The sequence below is a fragment of the Aedes aegypti genome, chromosome 1, assembly GCF_002204515.2.
Source record: "Aedes aegypti strain LVP_AGWG chromosome 1, AaegL5.0 Primary Assembly, whole genome shotgun sequence".
NCBI classification, from domain to species: Eukaryota; Metazoa; Arthropoda; class Insecta; order Diptera; family Culicidae; genus Aedes; species Aedes aegypti.
In genome coordinates, this window is record NC_035107.1 from 177997840 (window position 1) to 178018328 (window position 20489).

General features: G+C 41.5%; 1 protein-coding gene across 3 annotated transcripts in view; it reads right to left on the reverse strand.

Annotated features, from left to right (window-relative positions):
* LOC5573875 (calexcitin-1) overlaps positions 1-20489 on the reverse strand; it is a 159636-nt gene that overhangs the window by 5318 nt on the left and 133829 nt on the right. For all 3 annotated transcript variants that reach the window (XM_021854276.1, XM_021854257.1, XM_021854267.1), the window contains exon 7: positions 14411-14546. In XM_021854276.1, coding sequence (XP_021709968.1) covers positions 14411-14546 — 136 coding nt within the window. The remainder of the gene's footprint in view (positions 1-14410; positions 14547-20489) is intronic.

The following is a 20489-nucleotide window of genomic DNA, read 5'->3' on the forward strand; positions in this document are numbered from 1 at the left end:
CGTCTTGCCATCAAGTAGGCTGTTGAAAACCGTTATGAATCGTCCCATACAAAATGACAGTTCCGTTCAGTCCCGTTTCTCCTACTTTCCCGGTGAACATCCTGAAACTTTTATACACACAAACACGTCGGAACCCTTGACGAACAAAATGGGGGAAGAGTTATCCAAATCCGTTGCCCCGTTCGTGAGCCATTTCGTGACATACAAACACCATTCCATTTTTATTTATATAGATAGTATCCAGAAATTACCCTTCTTTCAAATATTAATTCTCCTTTTGAGTTTCGCTATTGGAACAAATTTTTGCACTGAAGATTTTTATATATTTAGCACAAATTTACCCTTCTTTTAATTGTTCTATTTTTTTTCTAAATATGATGTAACCACAATTATTGGTATGAAAACTGTTGAATTAAAATTTCAAATATCCCGAATATCCCGTTTCCCCGACTTGCCCTCTTCCCCGAAAAGGTTTTAGCACTCATAATTGTCGTATATATTTCAGGGTGGTGAAAGAACTGACCATCTAATATGCACCCTTCTTTACTTAGTTGGCGGTTCTTTCGAGTTTTATTGAGGATTTTGCCCTCCAATAGACTCACACCTAAATAATTTTGTCCCACCAAAATATTCTCCCACCATGTTTGCCATATATTGGATGGCGTCGTAGCTAACAAAACCAACAACTAACGCACATGTAACGCATATGTTGGATTGTACATTGAATGCAAGGTGCGTGCTTCTATGAAAGTGCCATATAAACTGACGTGTGAGTATTTATTTTTCCTCGTTGAAGATGTGCACGATAATCTATTCCTCAACTAAACGAACAATACCGTCCTCAGCATTTTTGCCAACATGTGTATAGCCGAGCATGACAGAATACTTCCTTATTTGACTGTTTATCTTTCTTTCTCGTCACCACTTTTTAAGGAAACCAGTAATTCGGGGAAAAGTAGCACTTCACTTCGATGATTCTGAACGCACTTTTTATGTCTTTTCGTTTTATTATGCCGCAATAATTTTTGGCGTCCATTCTTCTATTGGTTTAATTATAAATTTTGCCTTCTTTTACTAATAGGCTGTTCTTTATATTTATTCTGTTTTAAATTTTATTATTTAGTGAAGCTAAATTTTAACCATTTTCATATTTTGCTGTTTTATCAATTCTTGCCAGATGTTAGAATGATAATTACTTTAGAACCTGCCAATATTCAACATTTACTTTTTCCTAGAAAAAATATTTCAATCACAAATTTTCCCTTCTCTCGATAATAGACGGTGGTTTGATGTACACTTCCAATATTAGAATTTATATTGAACCGTTGAAAAGTTTTGCCACAAATATTTTCTTTTAAAGATGTGTTGTTCATTTGAACTATGCTGTGAAAAGATTTTTTTGCGTTAGAGCCTTAAACATTTTAAACGAAAAATAATCTGCTCTCGTGTTATTTCTATTCTAATCTAATCTAATCCAAGCGCTTGCACAGCCAATATTCAAAGCATCCTGGAAATACCTAAATTTATTCAGCTATTTTCTTGTCAGTATTAATATTTGCAGAATATCAACGATATGATGCAAATATTAAAATGGCCAGGCCCACTGTGCAGACTTTGGGGTTGAAGAAGATTGAAAAAATCATGACGATTAGGTTATTCACGCATGAATAAATTGATAGCCAAAAAATTTTCAATTTTAAGAAAGAAGAAAGGGGACAACCGTACCAACCGTTTCGATTCAGGGTTAGGTATAGGTAAAATCGTTGGGAGTGGCGTTGCTAAGAAAGTTAATGCACACTCCATTGTAGTTCTCCTGGGATGGGACATTGGCATTTCTTCCTCATGTCCTGGCTCTAGAGCCTCTAGCGCCTTTTCTCACTCTCTGAAACGATATGAACTCTAATTTTGTGTCCCTTTCCGGTATACAAAACCGAAACTGTTTCCCATAAATTTAAAAACTCATCAAAAATGAGACCATGTGTGCAATTTGTACAAGAATGATAGTATAAAGTATTAAAAACGATCTTACCAGATTTCAGTAGTGCACCTACTTTTTTTTCCAGGATCGTGGATCCGCTGTTACCGCCAATGATTGCAAGTTACGCTTGAGGCAATCGTTGGGAGTTTTCCGGTAGTCAACAAAGACTGCATTTTTCATTTTTGAGAGCCTATTGGCGCATTGTTCCATCTGCTATACTGCAATACTACTACCGGGCGCCAAGACTTACTGTTGGTCTATCCGCAAAACCAAGGCCACTTCATCCTTTTACGTTGACGGAACTCCATCGATTTTGGAAACAGCAACAACACTGTGCTTGAAACAATAGTCCATTCATAATGTTCCAGTACTGCCCACCGAACCAAGGTTGTGTTAAACGTTTTTTCTGTTTTTTCAGCAACAACAAATATTCAAGATTATCGAAGGTTTCATAGCCACCCAGAGATTTTAAAGTCACCAAAAATGGATTCCAATTGTCTTTAGGTATTTTCCATTGCTCCTCTTCTATCGTTTCACCGAAAACTACTCAATTTGTACTACTGCTTGATGCGTATATTTATATATTAAATTTTGGTAAAATGAATGCAAATTCTTGAATTTGACGCACGAATTTGTTTTCACGTCCATCGTTAAGCACCGCACGCTTCGATCCTCTCTGCTCTCGTGTTATTTTTGCATTAAGTCGCATTGATAAATCCCACGGCATAAAATATTAACAAGGCAGGCTCTTCACTGATGTAAACATCAAGTTTGGTTGAAAACATGTGACGTCACTCCTATCGTACCATATACCATCCGGACCACTAGATCAATTTTTTCGAAAATTTGTTCGAGGTGGATAGGAATGACGTCGTCAAGTAGCTGTCAGTTTTCGGAATATATCACCTTCTTAAATATAGTACACCGTGATAAATCCTTGGATTAAAGCTTAGAGAAATCCATTCTTTTATCAAGTAATTTTCATCGATTGCTACGTCCAAACTGGAAAAGAGCTTGATATGCAGCGAAATATTCTATGAGCGTTCCCTTGATGAATAACTGCCAACTTTCTTTGCCAATTTACTGTTTTCAAATATGTATACCGCAACAAGCTCAAAGATACTCTATGTTCTGAGGTGTAGAGACCCGTCAAGAGTTTTATTTAGTAATGCTCCCTAATGTCACAACAATTTTTGAAATTCTTAGCTTGGAAAATCTCTGAACGAACACCATGCTTGTTAAGAACCCACCAATGTTTTTTGTTATGGGCTCGGTGGTGTTGATCTCGGTAAAAGCTTAAAAATGCCGATATTTATTTTAAGTCAATCATTATGCCAAACGACCATTATGCCAAATGACCATTATGCCAAACGGCCATTATGCCAAACGACCGTTATGCCAAACGACTTTATGCCAAACGGTTTTATGCCAAACGACCTTATGCCAAACGACTTAATGCCAAACGGGGTACAATCATTAGCGAACCTTCACGGGATTTATTAGAAGACATTTTCAACACATTTATTTGAACTTTTCGCAAAAAAATCTTCAGTAATTTCAGTAGCCTTTCAGGTTTAAAAAATTGCTACATATCATTGCCAAATATTATCCACTCTCCATATTAGGTTGAAAAACTACTCCAGAAATACCTCAATATTTTTTAAGGGATTTCTTCACAAATTACTCTACGAATCACTTGATATCAATATTCGATTTGGGAAAAAATAGATAATTTCAGCTTAAATTGAATCTGGAAAAATTTCCTTAATTCTTGTCAAAAAATTCAAGGTTCACTGTTGAATTCCTGAAACTTTTTAATAAAATTCTTGACGATGTACTTTACAGAAAAGCTGTAAGATTTTCTAAAAAAAGTTAATAAGTTTCATCCATCTTTTATAATACAAAATTATTTACGATTGATGTAAAAACCAATTTCTTCCAACTTGCAAAAATTCCAAACAAACTTTTAGAGGGACTAACTATTAACTTAAAATTAACTAAACTATTGACACAACCTAACAATTGTGCTAGAACTGCAGAAGTGAAATAATCCTGCAATTTTTCATAATTCCTAGGATTTTGTTGAAGTGTCATTTGAAGGGAAGAGCAACAAAAAAATGTCGAAGCAGGTAGAAACAACATATGGATAGCGGAACAATTAAAGATAAGTGGTTATTTATAATTTTACCTCTAGGAATGGATACATACAGGATAATTGAAACCTCTCTTATGTGTTTAAAAAATCTGCAACAGAATCTTCTTTAAAATTATCCTTGAAATCTAGCAGAATTTCTTCTTCTATTTTTAGATTCTCCAAAATTCTGCCAGAATTCCTCTAGGACTTCCGTATCAAAATTGCACATGCATTCAATTCCAGAAAATTTATGATTGGTGTCGTCGTCTTCCCTCTCCACGTTCTCCATTTCTCTCATCGGCTGCTGCTCGGGTAGTGTCTGCTGCGGGTAGTCGGTGCTGCGGCTGCTGCTAGCGGAAGGCGATGTGTCGCTCGAGAAATCCGTTTCAAGAATGAGCCTCTGCTCAAAGTTCGCCCTTATTTATATTCGTGTGGAATCCGTTTTCGCTTCCTATTGGTTGCTGAGTTCGACAAATGTCAAACCTTTCGCATAACAAGCATGCTATGGACCAATGCACGAGTTCACTAATTTGACACTTGAGCGGTGCCGAATTCACTTGTTGTCATGGTCACGTAAATAACACGGCACCCCTCAAACGTCAACGAGTGAACTCGTGCATTGATCCATTGGGCAATGAATTTAACGAATGGCAGACAAGCAAACATGTGGGAATTTTCACAACGTTGGTGGAGAAAGATGATGCAATCAACTTAGGAATAGATTATCGCTTAATGTATCGGAAATTTCTTTCATTCTGAAATATTTTCAGTTGCGTGTTTTTTTTAATGAAGGTGTGTAATTAGTGTCAATTATAATTAATATTTATTCCTCTCTTTCTACAATTGGCAGAAATGATAAAACGTAGTGTTTAAAGGAAGATCTTTACAAATTTATTTATTGAGGATTTTGCCCTCTAATAGACTCACACCTAAAAAATGTTGTCACACCAAAATATTCTCCCACCATGTTTTCCAATATTGGATGGCGTCGTAGCTAACAAAACCAACAAGTAACGTACATGTAACGCATTATGTTGGATTGTACATTGAATGCAAGTTGCGTGCTTCTAGTTAAGTGTCATTTGTCATGACGTGTGAGTATTTATTTTTCCACGTTCAAAATGTGCACGAGAATCTATTTCTCAACAAAACGAACAATATATATTCCTTAAGTTGAAGATAAAACGAAACCATACCTCAAATCATCAAGAGCAGAAATCTCGAGAACCGGATGAAGCTTTTAGATAAAAACTTGATCGATTGATCACCACCAACGAATGACCAATCGATTGAGTGTTCAGCTTGTAAGGTTCCAGATATTTTGCTAAATGTTGTTCAGCAGATTCCTTTACTGCTCGTTCCGAAAATAAAATTCCTGTATTATCCGGGGATTTGAAGCAGAATTTACAGAAAAAAAACATAGCACTATTTGTGACGCCATTTGTCGTGTATTTTGAAAATATTTCTGATGGACTTTTGATAAACTTCGCAATAAAATTTGTGATATAATTTTTTGTGTAACTAAATGAAAGAAATTGACAGAATCAATGATTTTTTTTGTTGAATTGAGAAGGAAATATCGGCAGATAGAGATATGTTAGCCAACATTAAAAGTAATTGTAATAATATAATGGTAAAAGATTACGTATCCGGTGGGACATGAACTCATTTTTTTCCATTTTCTCGATTTCATACCAGCCACATGATATCTATCGACAAAGAAAGCTCTCATTTAATGTATGCGGAAGTGCTCATAAGCACATAGCAGAAAAAAAAAATCCTTTTTTTCAATGGGATAAGAAAGAAGAAGATTATTTCGAGCAAATACTAGACAAACCCCATTTTTGTTCTGATAAATTGGTGTATGTACTCGTGTCAGCCCTTCTTCCCCTTTTAACCAGGCTTTACATTTGATCTCATCTTTCGATCTTCTGAGCAAGATATGGATCGAATAACTAGATATTATCTTAGAGCTCTTTGATCGATTTTTAACCTAGCTCTTTGGCTCATTGGATCGTAGATCAAATCTTTGTACCTCAGCAAACTGTGCGGAAAAAATGCTCAATCAACGACACTGTTTGTCATGCAAAACATAGCCACGACTTCCAAGGAACATCATTCATACATTACCAGTAGAGAGTGAGTAAATAATAAGTATTTTTCTACTTACATACAGTGCTAGCGTGTTTGGAAAATATCTCAAAATTTCTCTATAGTAATTTCCATATAAACCTACATTTTCTTTGGACCACCTTTAAATCGCCACCTACAAAGCTGAAAATGTCACAGAACACTATGTTTATGGTAAGGATGGTAAAGAGTGTATGGGAGATTGGATTTTCAAATATTTTTAAATTTTGAACCGCCCTAATGATCATAGCGATCAGATGAGAATGCAATGCCTGCTTTTAACTGAAATATTTGCGAACAAATAACTGCTGTTCGTATGTACAATGAGTGTGTTGGTAGGTAAAGAATGCATAGCTTATTTTTTAAAAAGACACGGACACCATCTTCAGCCATTTAGCTGCACAGACTGTAACTTAACACTAGACAATGGACAAGCATGCTCCAGTGGCTCAGCCGAGAAACATTTCTGACGAAAAGTTTCAATGGCTGAAGCGGGAATCGAACCCACACCCCATGACACGATGCGCTTAAATGCCTGACGACTCTAACCGCACGGCCACGAGGCCGTTGTTAATGGCGTTACGACTCAACTGGGGCAGAGCCTGTTTCTCATTTTGCTCTTACAATCGCTTCCACAGTGAAACGAGGGGTTGCTAAATGGTGAGTCGACAACCAGGAAGGAGCGTCTAACATAGCTCTGGTCCTCACAAGCCCCTACCTCACACTTCCACGGGTCTAACGATGACAAAGACCGCCATCTAAGAGTTGCGTACTTAGCTGGTAGTGAAACCTGGGCACTGTTGTCCTTCTGACATCAGCTCGAGTGAGAGGGAGTGCCAAGTGGAAGCTTGGGATTCTTCCCTTTCCCAAGCGAAACTCATCCATACAGCCTATGGAATACCACCTTTAGAACTTCTTCCGGGAGGTGACCGAGCTTCTGGTCCTCTGACTTCTGACTTCTGACTGCGGAACTCAAGCATGGTCTAACTAGGATGTGACGGGGGTTCAGCAGTGAGCTCTGTTGAACCACATATCTGCAAGAAGCCCTGAACAAGCGACCTGGTATCGCTTTCAAAGTGCCTTAGCCCTCTAGAGTGCCAACCGGCACATACATTGGATACGTCGACTAACAGTCATGGGCTGGCAGTGACAGTAGAGTACCCTGAGTAAGGAAGGGTGACACCAACTTGAAACGGCAAATAGGACCATAAAGGAGACTACCTGCGTCCTGATAATACCTTGGGAGGCCTTAGTGTACGTTCGAAACTCGTCACCAACCTCGGTAAGTAGTAGGCTCAGATGTAACATTCCTGACTTACGCCGATCGGGCTCTGAATAAAATTCCCATGAAGGATTGTGTCAACCCTAGCATGGGCTCCTGCTTGCATTAACAACCATGGGATCACGAGAGGCGACTACATAGGAACAAACGAGGAATGGAACTAAGTCAAGTGTCGGGAGAAGAATAGAAGTCAAGTGTAAGGAGAAGAATAGAAAGAGAAATAAACCGAAGAAGAAAGAAAAGTGACGGTCACTTCTTGTGAGGTTCAAGGGTGATGCTCTTGTCATTGAGGCAAGCAACAAAACAACCTACGCGGCGATTCTCATGAGAGTGAGGGAGGATCCAGAGCTAAATGAGCTGGGTGAAAACGTGATGAGAACCAGGCGCACCCAGAAAGGTGATATGCGCTTTGACCTGAAAAACGATACGTCGTTCAAGAGTTCTGCTGGCCGGGGGCTCGTCGCGAAATAGCTGGGCAACGAGGCAAATGTGAGAGCCTTATCCCAGGAGGTAATGATCGAATGTAGAGAACTGGACGAGATCACAACAGAAGTTGACGTGAGGGGTGCACTGTTGTCTCAATGCAACCTTGAAGGAGCACCGGCTGAGGAAAGCGTACGGGGGTATGCAAATAGCGACGATCCGATTACCAGTCGCAGTAGCCAAAAACTCATCGAGTGTGGTAAAGTCAAGGTGGGATGGTTGGTCTGCTCGCTGAAACTGATCCCTCGTGGAACAAATTCGGTGGAGAGATGCTTCAGATGCATGGATTTCGGCCACCAGGCCGGACAGGTCTGAATACTGCAGGAAATGTGGTGAAAAGGTCATTTTGGCAGGGACTGTCTGAAGACACCTAGGTGCATGCTGTGTAATGCGTGCATGCGGAGGATGGTAACGCCCATACGACGGGTGACTTCAAATGCCCCAAATATCCGAAGGCGAAGGCAGGATAGTAATGATGATGAAGATGAAGGTGAACTTCAATTATTGCGACGCCGCACAACAACTGTTGTGGCAGTCGACAACGGAGACAAAATGCGACATTGCAATCATTGCAGAACCCTATCGGGTTCCTCCCGATAACGGCAATTGAGTAGCAGAGAAGAGATGACGGCAATCCAAGTAATGGTCCAATTCCCTATCCAAAAAGTAGTCGAATGCTCATACGAGGGTTTCGTGATCGTTGAAATTAACCCCCCCCCCTCCTTACCCATAGGTGTTCACTGGAGCAGTACAACCAAATGTTGCACGTTCTAACCGACAACATGATCGGTCGAATGCTTGGGCCGTGGAGTGGGGTAGACTGACCAACGCGAGAGTATACAGTTCTCTGGAAGCTTTAGCGAAGCTCGACATAAGGCTGTGCAACGTCGGTCTCGCTAGCACATTTTGCTAAGACGGTAGGGAATCCATCATCGACGTGACCTTTTGCAGCCCGTCACTGATCACCAATACTGCGTTGGCCAGAGAAGTTGTGCAGTATGGCAGAGGAGGAATGGAGAACGAAGGTGGAAGACAAGGCATTTCGATAAGGATCTTTTCGCCAAAACACTCCGAGCAGTAAACAACGTTCCAAACATGGATGCAGGAGAAGCGTTGGTGAGAGCGTGTGACGCAACGAGAAAATTGGTGCCAAGAAATCAGCGGCGTCCTGCATACTGGTGGAATGACAGACTAAGCACCCTCCGTGCAGCCTGCTTTAGAGCCAGAAGACGCGTGCAGAGAGTTAGATTGGAAGCCAGTATGGTAGATTTGACCTACCGGCTGATCAGGGCCGCGTTTAAAGGGAGATATCGATGAGTAAATCGAACTGATACAAGGAGTTGTGCCGGGAAGCTGATGCAAATCCCTGCGGTAACACCTATCGAGTAGTGATGGTGAAGATCAAGGGACCAGTAACACCAGCTAAAATGTGCCCAGGCAAACTGAAGTTGACAGTGGACGGTCTCTTTCCTAAGCATACTTCCACCGCGTGGCCGCTCACTCCGTATGCTGAAAAAGACTAAGAAAATGCCGGTATCCTAGTGTCTAACGCCGAGCTGATAACGGTTGCGAAAGGAATAAAGCTGAACAATACTCCCGGTCGATATGGTATCCCTAACGTAGCGCTAAGGGCAGCAATTTTGGCGTTCCCAGAAATATTTAGGACAGCGTTGCAGATGTGGCTAGCGGAAGGCTGCTTCCCAAACAGATGGAAGGTGTAGTAGCTGGTATTGCTGCCAAAACCGGGAAAACCGCCAGGAGATCCTGTTTCATATAGACCAATATGCTGGCTGAATATTCTTGATAAACTTCTGGAGAAAGTAATCTTCGGCAAGCTGACTATCTACATGGACGACGAGAACGGATTATCGAAACGGCAATTCGAATTCCGTTAAAAGACTTCGACGGTGGATGCTATTCGGACAGTCATCAGTCATCAGAGGAGATGCAATCGATTCTGCGCGGTGTAACAATATTCGTTAAAAACGCGTTCAACAATGCCAGTTGGGAGACTATCGTCACAGGCTACATGCAGAACCGGGTGCTGGTTTACGACACAAACCAGGGACGGATATCAACGAAAGTAACGGCGGGAGTTCCACGGGGATCCATACTTGGCCTAATACTGTGGAATATGATGTATGATGGAGTGCTAACCTTGTCACTGCCGAATGGAGTCGAGATCGTCGGGTTCGCAATAAATGATGACGTCGTTCTTGCAATAAAGCAACTTGGAGTAGTGGTCGACGGCAGGCTAAACTTCAACAGCCACGTAGACTATGCCTGCGAAAAGGCAGCGAAAGCAGCTAACACTGTAGCTAGGTTCATGCCCAACATTGGAGAGACGTCTTCTGGAAACCGTACCATATTCAGATACGGAGTCCCGGTTTGGGCTGCAGCGTTGGGAATCAAACGTAACCGAGAGAAACTGGCAGGTATATTCCGGCTCATGGCTATACGGGTGGCGAGTGCCCGCACTATATCGTCGGAGGTATTGTGCGATATCGCCGGAATGAACCCCATCTGCATAATTCTGGCTGAGGACATAGCGTGCTACCAGCAAAGGGACACAAGGAATGTGAGGTTGGACACAATGGCGAGGTGGCAGCAGGAACGGAATAACTCGGAGAAAAGAAGGTGGATCCACAGTCTCATGCCTAACGTGTCAATGTGGATGACCAGAAAACATGGAGAAGTCAACTAATTCCTGACCCAGTTTTTGTCAGGGCATGGATGCTTCCGGAAATTTCCGCACAGATTCGGACATGCATAGTCTCCACATTGTGCAGTCTGTCCAAATATCGAGGAGACTCTGGAGCATGGTATATTCTACTGCCCTCGATTCAGAGATATACGAAGCTAGATGATATCTTAAACTGCAAGCGTCCTAAATCCGGACAACATCGTGCAGAATATGTGCCAGCATGAAAGGACATAGAATGCGGTGAACAGAGGGATAACGCAGATTATGTCGTCGCTGCAAAAGGGATGGCGTGAAAACCAGAGAGCTCCGGGTCGCGGTCGAAGTAGGCTAGATCCTCTGTCGGAAACTAGACCGAGTAAAGCGGGCGTAGCATAATTATCGGTAATAAGTCGTCGACCGCCTGCAAACCGGAAGTCATCCTCCAACCGGAATTGCAGAACCGATCCTGGCATTTGGCCGACCAACGTCGAGTCGGAGTAGACTGAGTCCACCGCCGGGGTCGAGCTGAGTAATTCTCGAAACAGCTCCGGCCAATGGTCGTCGGGGCGCCTGTGAACCGGAAGTTTCCCTCCACCGGAACCGCAGGGCCGGCCTCGGCATCTGCCCGGATAGCATCAGTTCGTTAGATCTTCCACCGCTGGGGAAATCTTTGTCGGAGTAGGGTAGCTCCTCCGCCGGGAAATACACTGAGTAGTACGTAGCGTATCACCGGCTTGAGTCGCCGGAGCGCCAGTGAGCCGGAAATCATCCTCCAGCTGGAATCACTAGACCGACCTCGGCATCCAACTGGTCAACCTGGAGAGCTCGAACAGCAGCAGCGAAGAACGAGTCGTCGTATGGCAACGTAATGCACATAAGCGTCTAGTAGAACTGCAATAGAACTCTGACGCGAGGCCAGTCCAAGGGAAGTTCGTCTCAGCTATCCAAAAACCCGGGAAGAACTTGAACTGCTAATTGGGCAAAATGAGTAGTCGTAGAGACACCGTAGAAATGTCGTAGTGAGCAGCGTTATGGACGACATTAAGCTCCAACAGCGAACTAGCGAACTAGACATGAGTACATGACCCTTTTGCTGATTATTTGGTTATTCTACCATTAAAAACTTGAACTTGTATCTCTGCTCTCAATTCCCGTTCAATTTTTTGACATTCATTATTTTGATTGTTATGCAAAACCAGACTTTTTTTCTGACTTGGGGAAAAATATCATTTAATCTAATATTTGTTTATTTTTTATTTATTTTTTTTTTTTTTATTAGGCACTCCGTGCACTTGGCCACTACTATGCCGAGGATCATATATACAGAATCTATTTATATCCTAGTTCTTATTGCTATTTCTCTCATACCGAGCAGGTAGAGGAGAGTGCTGCCGTTGATCCAATCCATATCCATATCGAAGTCCATTGGTGTGCGGTGGTTCATTTTGCCATGTATGTGTCGTGTGAGGGAACAGCCTACAAAGAGGGTCAGTGTGTCTCAGTAACCATCCGATACTGACGAAGGATGGATGTGTTCCCCTATACACAGTCCTTCGTGCGGCGTCTTCTGGTGGCTGGACGGAGTTTTTTGTGTGGGGGGATTGGGAATCGAACCCATGACCTTCCACTTACGAAGCGAAACCGTAACCTCGAGGCTACAAGACCCCACTATTTTTTTTTATATCCATGAAGATTATTTTGAGCATCTAGTAAAGTTTGTAAATTCTCGATCTACGAAGGAGCGTCACTGTGCACCGTAGTTTAGAAGCCTTAATTCTAACATAGGGGTCTTCCTTCGTCTTGTGGTCCTGTTCGTGACCATACAGCAAAGCCATACTGAAGGTGTCCTTATCAAATTTCCAGACGTTTCTGGATACCTTCACTATTTGTAAATTTTCTGTATTTCATAGGGCTTAAAGTACTATCGAGTATCCCACAAGATCTTCGAATGAAAAAATGGAAAATGGCAAAAAAAAACTAATGTTATAACTGGAAGCAGACTCTTTCCTGGTGGACACGCAATTCCTCGAGAAAAAGAAATAAAAGTTCCTATGAAAGAGCAATGTTAACTTGCTGTTCGTCTACTCGTAGTTTAGAAACTCTACGTATATCACAGTCAACAGCATACGAGAATCAGTGGCTATTTGCGGTGAGTGCCCATTTCAGTCAGAATTCTCCCACTGCAACTAGCAATTGGTTCCCCAGATTTTTGGCCAGCAGCCAATTGGGACGCACCAGCAGTGGCTCAGCCCAGTGTCACATGATACGTGCCAAATTCTGAGTCTGCATATTGGTCGGGCTTTTTTTTATTAGTAAAGCATAGTCCAAGAGGAGGACAGTCGCGTTCATGCCCGCTATGCGATTCATAACGGTGCACTAAATTGCGAGCTTAGCTACCCGCCCAAACATTCGCTGCCACATGATGAGACCCAGTTATTTTAATGAAAATTCAATAAATATTTATCGTGATCAAAAACACGGAATCGACTGGGCCGAGCCATTGCTCATTGGTGGACCTATCGGAACGGTTCTGCATAAAGCCCGCAATGAGCGTATTTATTTTCCTTTCCGAAAGCCTGTTTGATTATGCCAATCGATGACCGAATTTCAAATGCCATTCAAAGCGATAAAGGATTAATGCATTGATTTTAATTCGAATGAATATCGTTCAAACAGTTTCTGAATAAATGAAACCATAAAACGGCCTCCAATGCATGGTAATGGCAATTGCATCAAAGATTATTATTAATCTCTTGGAACAGAATTGAGATAAAATTCTGCTGTTAAAGTATATTGAGCATTAAGTTTCACAATTTCTAGTTAATAGCATCCAATAAGATAAGCTTATTCTAGCTAGCTCTGTTATGATAGCATAGTATGGTCTTCCTCAGGATTCCCTGCTTATCTAGTTAAAGCAAATCAAAAATATTCGCTGACCAGGAGATGAAAATTTCCGCGTACACTAATGTTTTTTTACACGTTTTTTTTTTGCAAGTTTTATTTTTACACGGCTTTTTTTACACGCCTTTCGGAATTTCCACGGTACTTTTTTTTTGCACGGAATTCGGAATTATCACGGTTTTGTTTTACTTATTTACACGGATTTCGGAATTAACACGGCTTTTTTTCTTATTTACACGGATTTCAGAATTAACACGGTACTTTTTCTACGGATTCCAGAATTAACACGGTTTATTTTTACACAAATTCCGGGATTAGCACGGTTTTTTTTTGAGCGGAATTTTTTTTTGCACGGCACGGGAACCGTGTAAAAAAGACCTTAGTGTACTACCAAAAATTCTGAAAAAGTCGAAAGTCGAAATCTGCAAATGGATATCTTTATGATTTTCTAAGCGATAATAAAAATTTCCACAAAAATGAATCCGGACGTCGAATAACGTTGAACAATTACTTAAAATCTCTTGAATGAAGAGTCTTTTTATAGTTTATGAGCAAAAGGCAGTTTCTAATTGTATCTGGTGTGCATTTTTGGCACATATGAAAAGATTTAACAACAATTAAATGGATAAAATGTGGTTTTCTTCGTTAAAATGAATTTAGGAACTCCAATGAACATCGTGGTTATAAATAAAAAAAATATTTCACTAATACGCCTCCTGTAGGCTTTCAACATATCTGACCTCAAAATAGCATGCGTAGCATTTACGAGGTAAAGCATCACATTATATGTTTATATTTCACAATCGAATGGCAACTCACCTGGGACATTTTCCGGAAGGCCTCTTGACACTCGTTTTTATCGGGACCGTAACTGGAACACACGATTGAAAACTCCTCCGCATCGATGCTGCCATCAGTTGATGCGTCCTCCAGATCGAACATAAAGTTCATGTACCTGTAGAAAATACGAATACCGTGAATGTCATTTAACGTGTGAAAAATAATAATTTGCGTTCGTAAATATCCACCCATAAATCTTAAATCATGAGCACAGAAACGAGTTTTCCGAGGTAGACCTCGGAATTCAATTTGAATGTCTGTCTGCCGACGATTTTTGCGGCTAATCCTAGGATAAAGAGCAAGTTAATTTAATTCAGTTCCTTTAAGGATCAAAATAAATTGAATTTACGTTTTGCTTTTGCCATATTTCCGGTGTGAGGCCGATTCCATGACTGAATTATTGCTCGTAGTCGCAGTCGAGAGTATATGCCCGGTTGCCTAGGATTTCATTTTCAAAATTGATTCGAAATATGATTCCACGATGGAAGCAAAGAAAGGATGTCTAAAATTTCTAATATAATTTCCTTTTAGTAATTCTCGCTGAAACCAGACCGCCAGTTAGAATTCAATTTTTGTCACTGATCGCTTCAACATGCTCCAACTATTCGAAAAGCGTTTTTATTGACTAAAATTGGTGGATTCCTTGTAATCCAGCAAGCTTAACAGTTTGCAAAAGTTCCCATTTTTGTTATAAATCTTGGATACTTCTTCAAGAGTTACAGTCAATGACAAAATTTAGTAACAAAATGCTGTTTTCCATACAAAATACCCAAGTTCTTCTACTTCTTGTTTTTGTATCTTTATTATAACCAGATTTTTTGCCCTGGCTTGTTCATATCGGGACCAACGGCTTTACTTCCCTTCCGAAGGAAGTCGTCACTGTAATTTTGAGTGACTATCTCGGGGATGGGATTCGATCCCAGGTCCTCGGCGTGAAAGGTGTGTGTTCTAACCATTACACCAGGTTCGTCTCCTTTCTACTTCTCGGCATTACGTCCCCACTGGGGAAGAGCCTGCTTCTCAGCTTAGTGTTGTTATGAGCACTTCCACAGTTATTAACTGAGAGCTTTCTTTGCATTTTCGCATTTGTATATCGTGTGGCAAGGACGATGATACTCATGCCCAGGGATGTCGAGGAACGTTTCATTACGAAAAGATCCTGGACCGACCAGGAATCTATCCTACACTCCTTCAGACTTTGCTTTGTAGTCGCGGACTCTAACCACTAGGCTAAGGAAGGCCCCTGTTTTTTCCCCTGACCAAGTTAGGGGATCTGTATCTCAGTTTGTGGTAGTTGGAATTGGCAGAAATTTTGGTAAATAATATGAAGTTTTTTTTTGGCGAATTCATGAAATTTTATCCATTTTTTGCAAAGAGAGACAAAGATAAAAGGTAGTAACTTAGAGATTTTTTAATTTAATTTGAAAACGGTGAGTTGTGGGTTTTTTTTTTTGCTTAACACACTAGCTACTTACTATTTTTGAATTACAGTCAAAGCTCCATGAGTCACCATCGACTCATGGAAATATCGAGTCATGGAACAGAAATGCTATGTAAAGTTGAGTTGATTGAGGGAACCATCATAGTAATCACGATTTTTTTTAGTGTGGTTCCATGAGTCGATATCGAGTCGATAAGCGAGGTTTTTTCACCACTGTTGTACAAAATACAACAGCGCGACGACTGAAGTGTTAAAAATGAACTTTAAAAATCATAACATGGCAAATTACAGACCAAGTTTAGATCTTTTGGTTCCAAACAAACATATTCTTCAAGATTTATTATATTCCAGAAGAAATGTGATTGGCCACCTGGTTCCGGAGTTATTCCGGATTCAAATGGGGTATATTCGTTCCGGAAGCGATGGTTCACGTAGATTAAGATTATTATTCATTGTGTATTTTTTATAAGTATAAAGCTACAAGAAGCTTGAATGTCATTGTTTCTCATTGATTCTGGACATTTCGGATACTCGGTCACCTGGCACCGGTTCCTGAATGTACCCAAAGAAAACATCTTCTGAAACTTAAAGAATACTACCGTGCGACGGCTCAAAATTCATGATTTTTTATCCTGAACATAATAGCTGTAATCCAACGGATAATTTTGAGGATCTGGTCCATTTCGGATACCCTGGAATCGGTTCCGGTAGGGCCTCAGAGGGACACTTTAGTAATCTTATTCACTCATATCGTGCGACGCACAGTGGCGCATGGCCGGACAAAACCTCGAAAATTGATGTTCTCAAAATCGCTTGTTAATATTTTTACAGACTTTTATATCATTCATTGATGGTCTCACAAAATTTGCGAGAGATTTATTTTGTTTTCGATTTTTGGCAGCATCGTAAGTGCGGGAAAGTCAGCAAAATTGGACTGCTTAGAATTCATCAACTATGATTTACCTATCAAACTTCAAACAGCTGTATCTCAACAAAATCAAAACCGATTTAAGCTCAATAGGCTTCATTTGAAAGCGTAGGGTTAATCATTTGATTTGACTATAATTATATAACTTTTAACATATTGAGTTGTTACTTGTGGCAAAAAATGTTCATCGCAATCATTCTCCAAAATTTTGATAAATTTTTATAGCTTCGTCCGTTTTATGTGGAGTGTTTCGGTGAAATGAGTCACTCACTATGAAGCTGCAAATTATCCATACTTTCTGAAGTGCAACAGTTTTTCTTGCCTCTCTTTGCCCCTAGGGGTTATAATCTTAATCTACGTGAACCATCACTCCTGGAACGAATATACCCCATTTGAATCCGGAATAACTCCGGGACCAAGTAGCCAATCCCATTTTTTTCTGGAACATAATAAATCTTGAATATTATGCGGTTTGTTTTGGAAAGATCCAAAATTGGTCTATAATTGGCCATGTTATGATTTTTTTAAAGTTAATTTTTAATGAAAAGTCAGACGTTGGGAATTTGAGAGTTAATATCGACTCAGATCATTATCTTGTTGTTGTATTATGTTAATCAGTCCACAGTTCATGAAGTCCTCTATCTGTGCCTACAGTAGCCAGTATTTATAGATCAGAAATCCCGTAGGTACGAATAAGTAAATGACAGTTCTCAAACTGATCATGACCCAAAAACAGGCAGTGCTGTCAGTCATAACCCTTATGCTACAAACTTGCATGCAAGTGCAGCATTAAAATTAAATTGCGCAATACATATGTTATACACAACGTAGGATAAATAGACGATGAATTTGTAATAAAGTCAGTCAGTAAAAGTTCAACCTCCGAAGAATAAAGGTCATTACATTAAGAAGTGTTCCTAACTCAAAAATAAGTTTTAATAGACTCTGGTGATCTTGAGTGCCCAAGCTTTGCCTAAGTGGAGTAGTGCATTGTGTCCTATTGTGAACCCAGAGTGTGTCCCGCCGGAAATCAAGATCCTGCCCCAACATTTTTTGGTGCCGTGACCAGGATCAGGTTTCCTCCCAGATTTTCAGCCATCACAATACGGACTGCGACGCCATAGTTCTGTACCATTGTGTGCCCCATCGGCATTCACAAGATCGCCATCTTCCCCGGGTCCTTATTGTGACTCTCCGCCATCGAGAATTAATTGGATTAATACAATGCCTAGTACCGCTAGACACACGGTACGTAGAATTACAAGTTGTGCAGGAAGTCTCGCGGGTGTGCTTAGATTTTTTTCGATTTTTTCACGATTCCGCGATACCGCTTCAACCGACCCGTTTATCCGGATACGCTACACGCTATTGAGGTACCCCACCGGCTTATATTAGCCACCAATTCCGGCCGAAGTAGCCACCACTGAATCCTGCCGTGTCCTGTGTCTCCGAATCATCGTTTTAACCGCCAGTTCCAGGAGTTTTGGAATAGATATACAAGGCTCAATACTAGCCTTGAGAAGGTTAGTACCGCTCCAACTTCTGTACCCTGTTTGTCCGGCTCTACCGGGTCTTTCTTTGTGTGAAACTGCGTCTCGATAATTTGGATACCGTGTGGATGGGACTGGATGATGTACAAACCCAGCTAGAAGACCTCGAAACGACCAACGAAGGTATGGCTCAAAACCTCTATTACCGATCCCACAACGAAACCCGCTATTTCGCAATAAAAGCTGCTCTCCAATCGTACCTCCCCATTGTACCTTCTTCCGGAATTCGATGGTGATTACAACCAGTGGCTGGCCTTCCACGATACGTCCATGGCCCTGATTCATTCTATCCCCGAGGTGCACGACATTCAGAAATTGCATTATCTTCGCGCGGCGCTCAAGGGAGAAGCCGCTCAACTAGTAGAATCCATTGGTATCAGCTCCACCAATTACACAATCGCCTGGCAAACTCTTGTTTCAAGATACGCCAACGACTATTTCCTGAGAAAACGTCACTTGCAAGCTCTACTCGATTGCTCCCGCATGATAAAAGAATCCGCCTCCGCTTTGCATTCTCTTGTCGATGAGTATGAGCGTCACACCAAAACCCTACGCCAGCTTGGAGAGCCTATCGATTCTTGGAGCACTATGCTCGAGCATCTACTATGCCTTCGCCTTGACGACGGTACACTTAAAGCATGGGAAGACTTCGCAACGACTGCCGAAACACCCGATTACCGATGTCTAATTGAGTTTCTTCAGCGTCGCCTTCGTGTGTTAGAATCGATGTCCGTTAATCATCAAGCACAGCCAGCATCTAATTCGCAACCACCCACTTTTCGCCGCCCACCGTTCTACAAAACCGTTTCTCATGCCGCCGCAGAAGCCGTTCCTCGAAAATGCTATTCATGCGATCAGCAACATCCACTGTTCCAATGCCCTCAGTTCGATAAAATGTCCCTTGTCGATCGCCTAAATCTGGTGAACAACAATCGCCTTTGCCATAACTGCTTTTGCCAAAATCATATTGCTCGCAACTGCCAGTCAAAATTCTCTCGCCGATTTTTTAGAAAACGTCACCATTCATTACTCCACCCTGGATACCACCCAACCGATGCTGTGCAGCATCCTTCTACATCGCGCATAACAACATCAACATCGAAGCCCACCGAAAAGCGAGATACCATAACGTCAAACCAGCGAACACCAACATCTACCTACGCTGTCACCGCCCAATCGAGCAACCCATCACAACAATCCAATGCGAATGTTTTGCTGTCTACGGTCATCTTAATTGTTTACGACTCTGATGGATCGGCGCACCCTGCTCGAGCATTATTGGATAATGGCTCGCAATCCAATATTATGAGCGAAAGACTGTGTCAACTTCTTCGTCTTCCCCGGAGGAAAATTAACGTTCCAGTTTACGGTGTAGGTGAGTCGGCCTCCAGCGTCAAGCACGCCGTCAAAGCTACTATCAGATCGAGGAAGTGCGACTATGAAAATAGTCTCGATTTTCTGGTAATGCCCCGCATAACTATTGATTTACCGGTTGTATCCACCCTCACTGACGGCTGGCATGCTCCACAGAATCTGTTTTTGGCCGACCCGACTTTCAATAAGACCGGCACTATTGACATGCTGCTAGGAGCTGAACATTTCTTTACATTCGTTAACCCTGGTACCCGCATTGAGAAGGCAAACAATCCTGCCCTTATTGATACCATTTTTGGCTGGATAGTCACCGGTAGGAACCAAAATGCATACGAAACTCTCCCAGTAGCTTGCAATATTACCCTTGCCGATCCCCTCCACAAAGCCCTTGAAAATTTCTGGAGCATTGAGGAAATAGATGGTAATCGCAAATATTCTTTGGAAGAACAAGAGTGTGAAACTCACTTCACTGCTAATGTTTCTCGAACTCCAGAAGGCCGGTATAAGGTTCGCTTGCCCCGTCATCCAGACATTGACCATATGCTGGGAGAATCAAAACAAGCTGCTCTTCGTCGCTTTCACGATCTCGAAAATTGTCTCTACAAGGAACCCGCCCTGAAGGAAGAGTACCACTCTTTTATGCTGGAGTATCTAACCCTAGGTCATATGAGGCTGGTTCTCTCGTCCAATCTCGAATCTCACCAGTCTTATTACCTACCTCATCATGCCGTTGTAAAAGAGGCCAGTACGACCACAAAGGTTCGA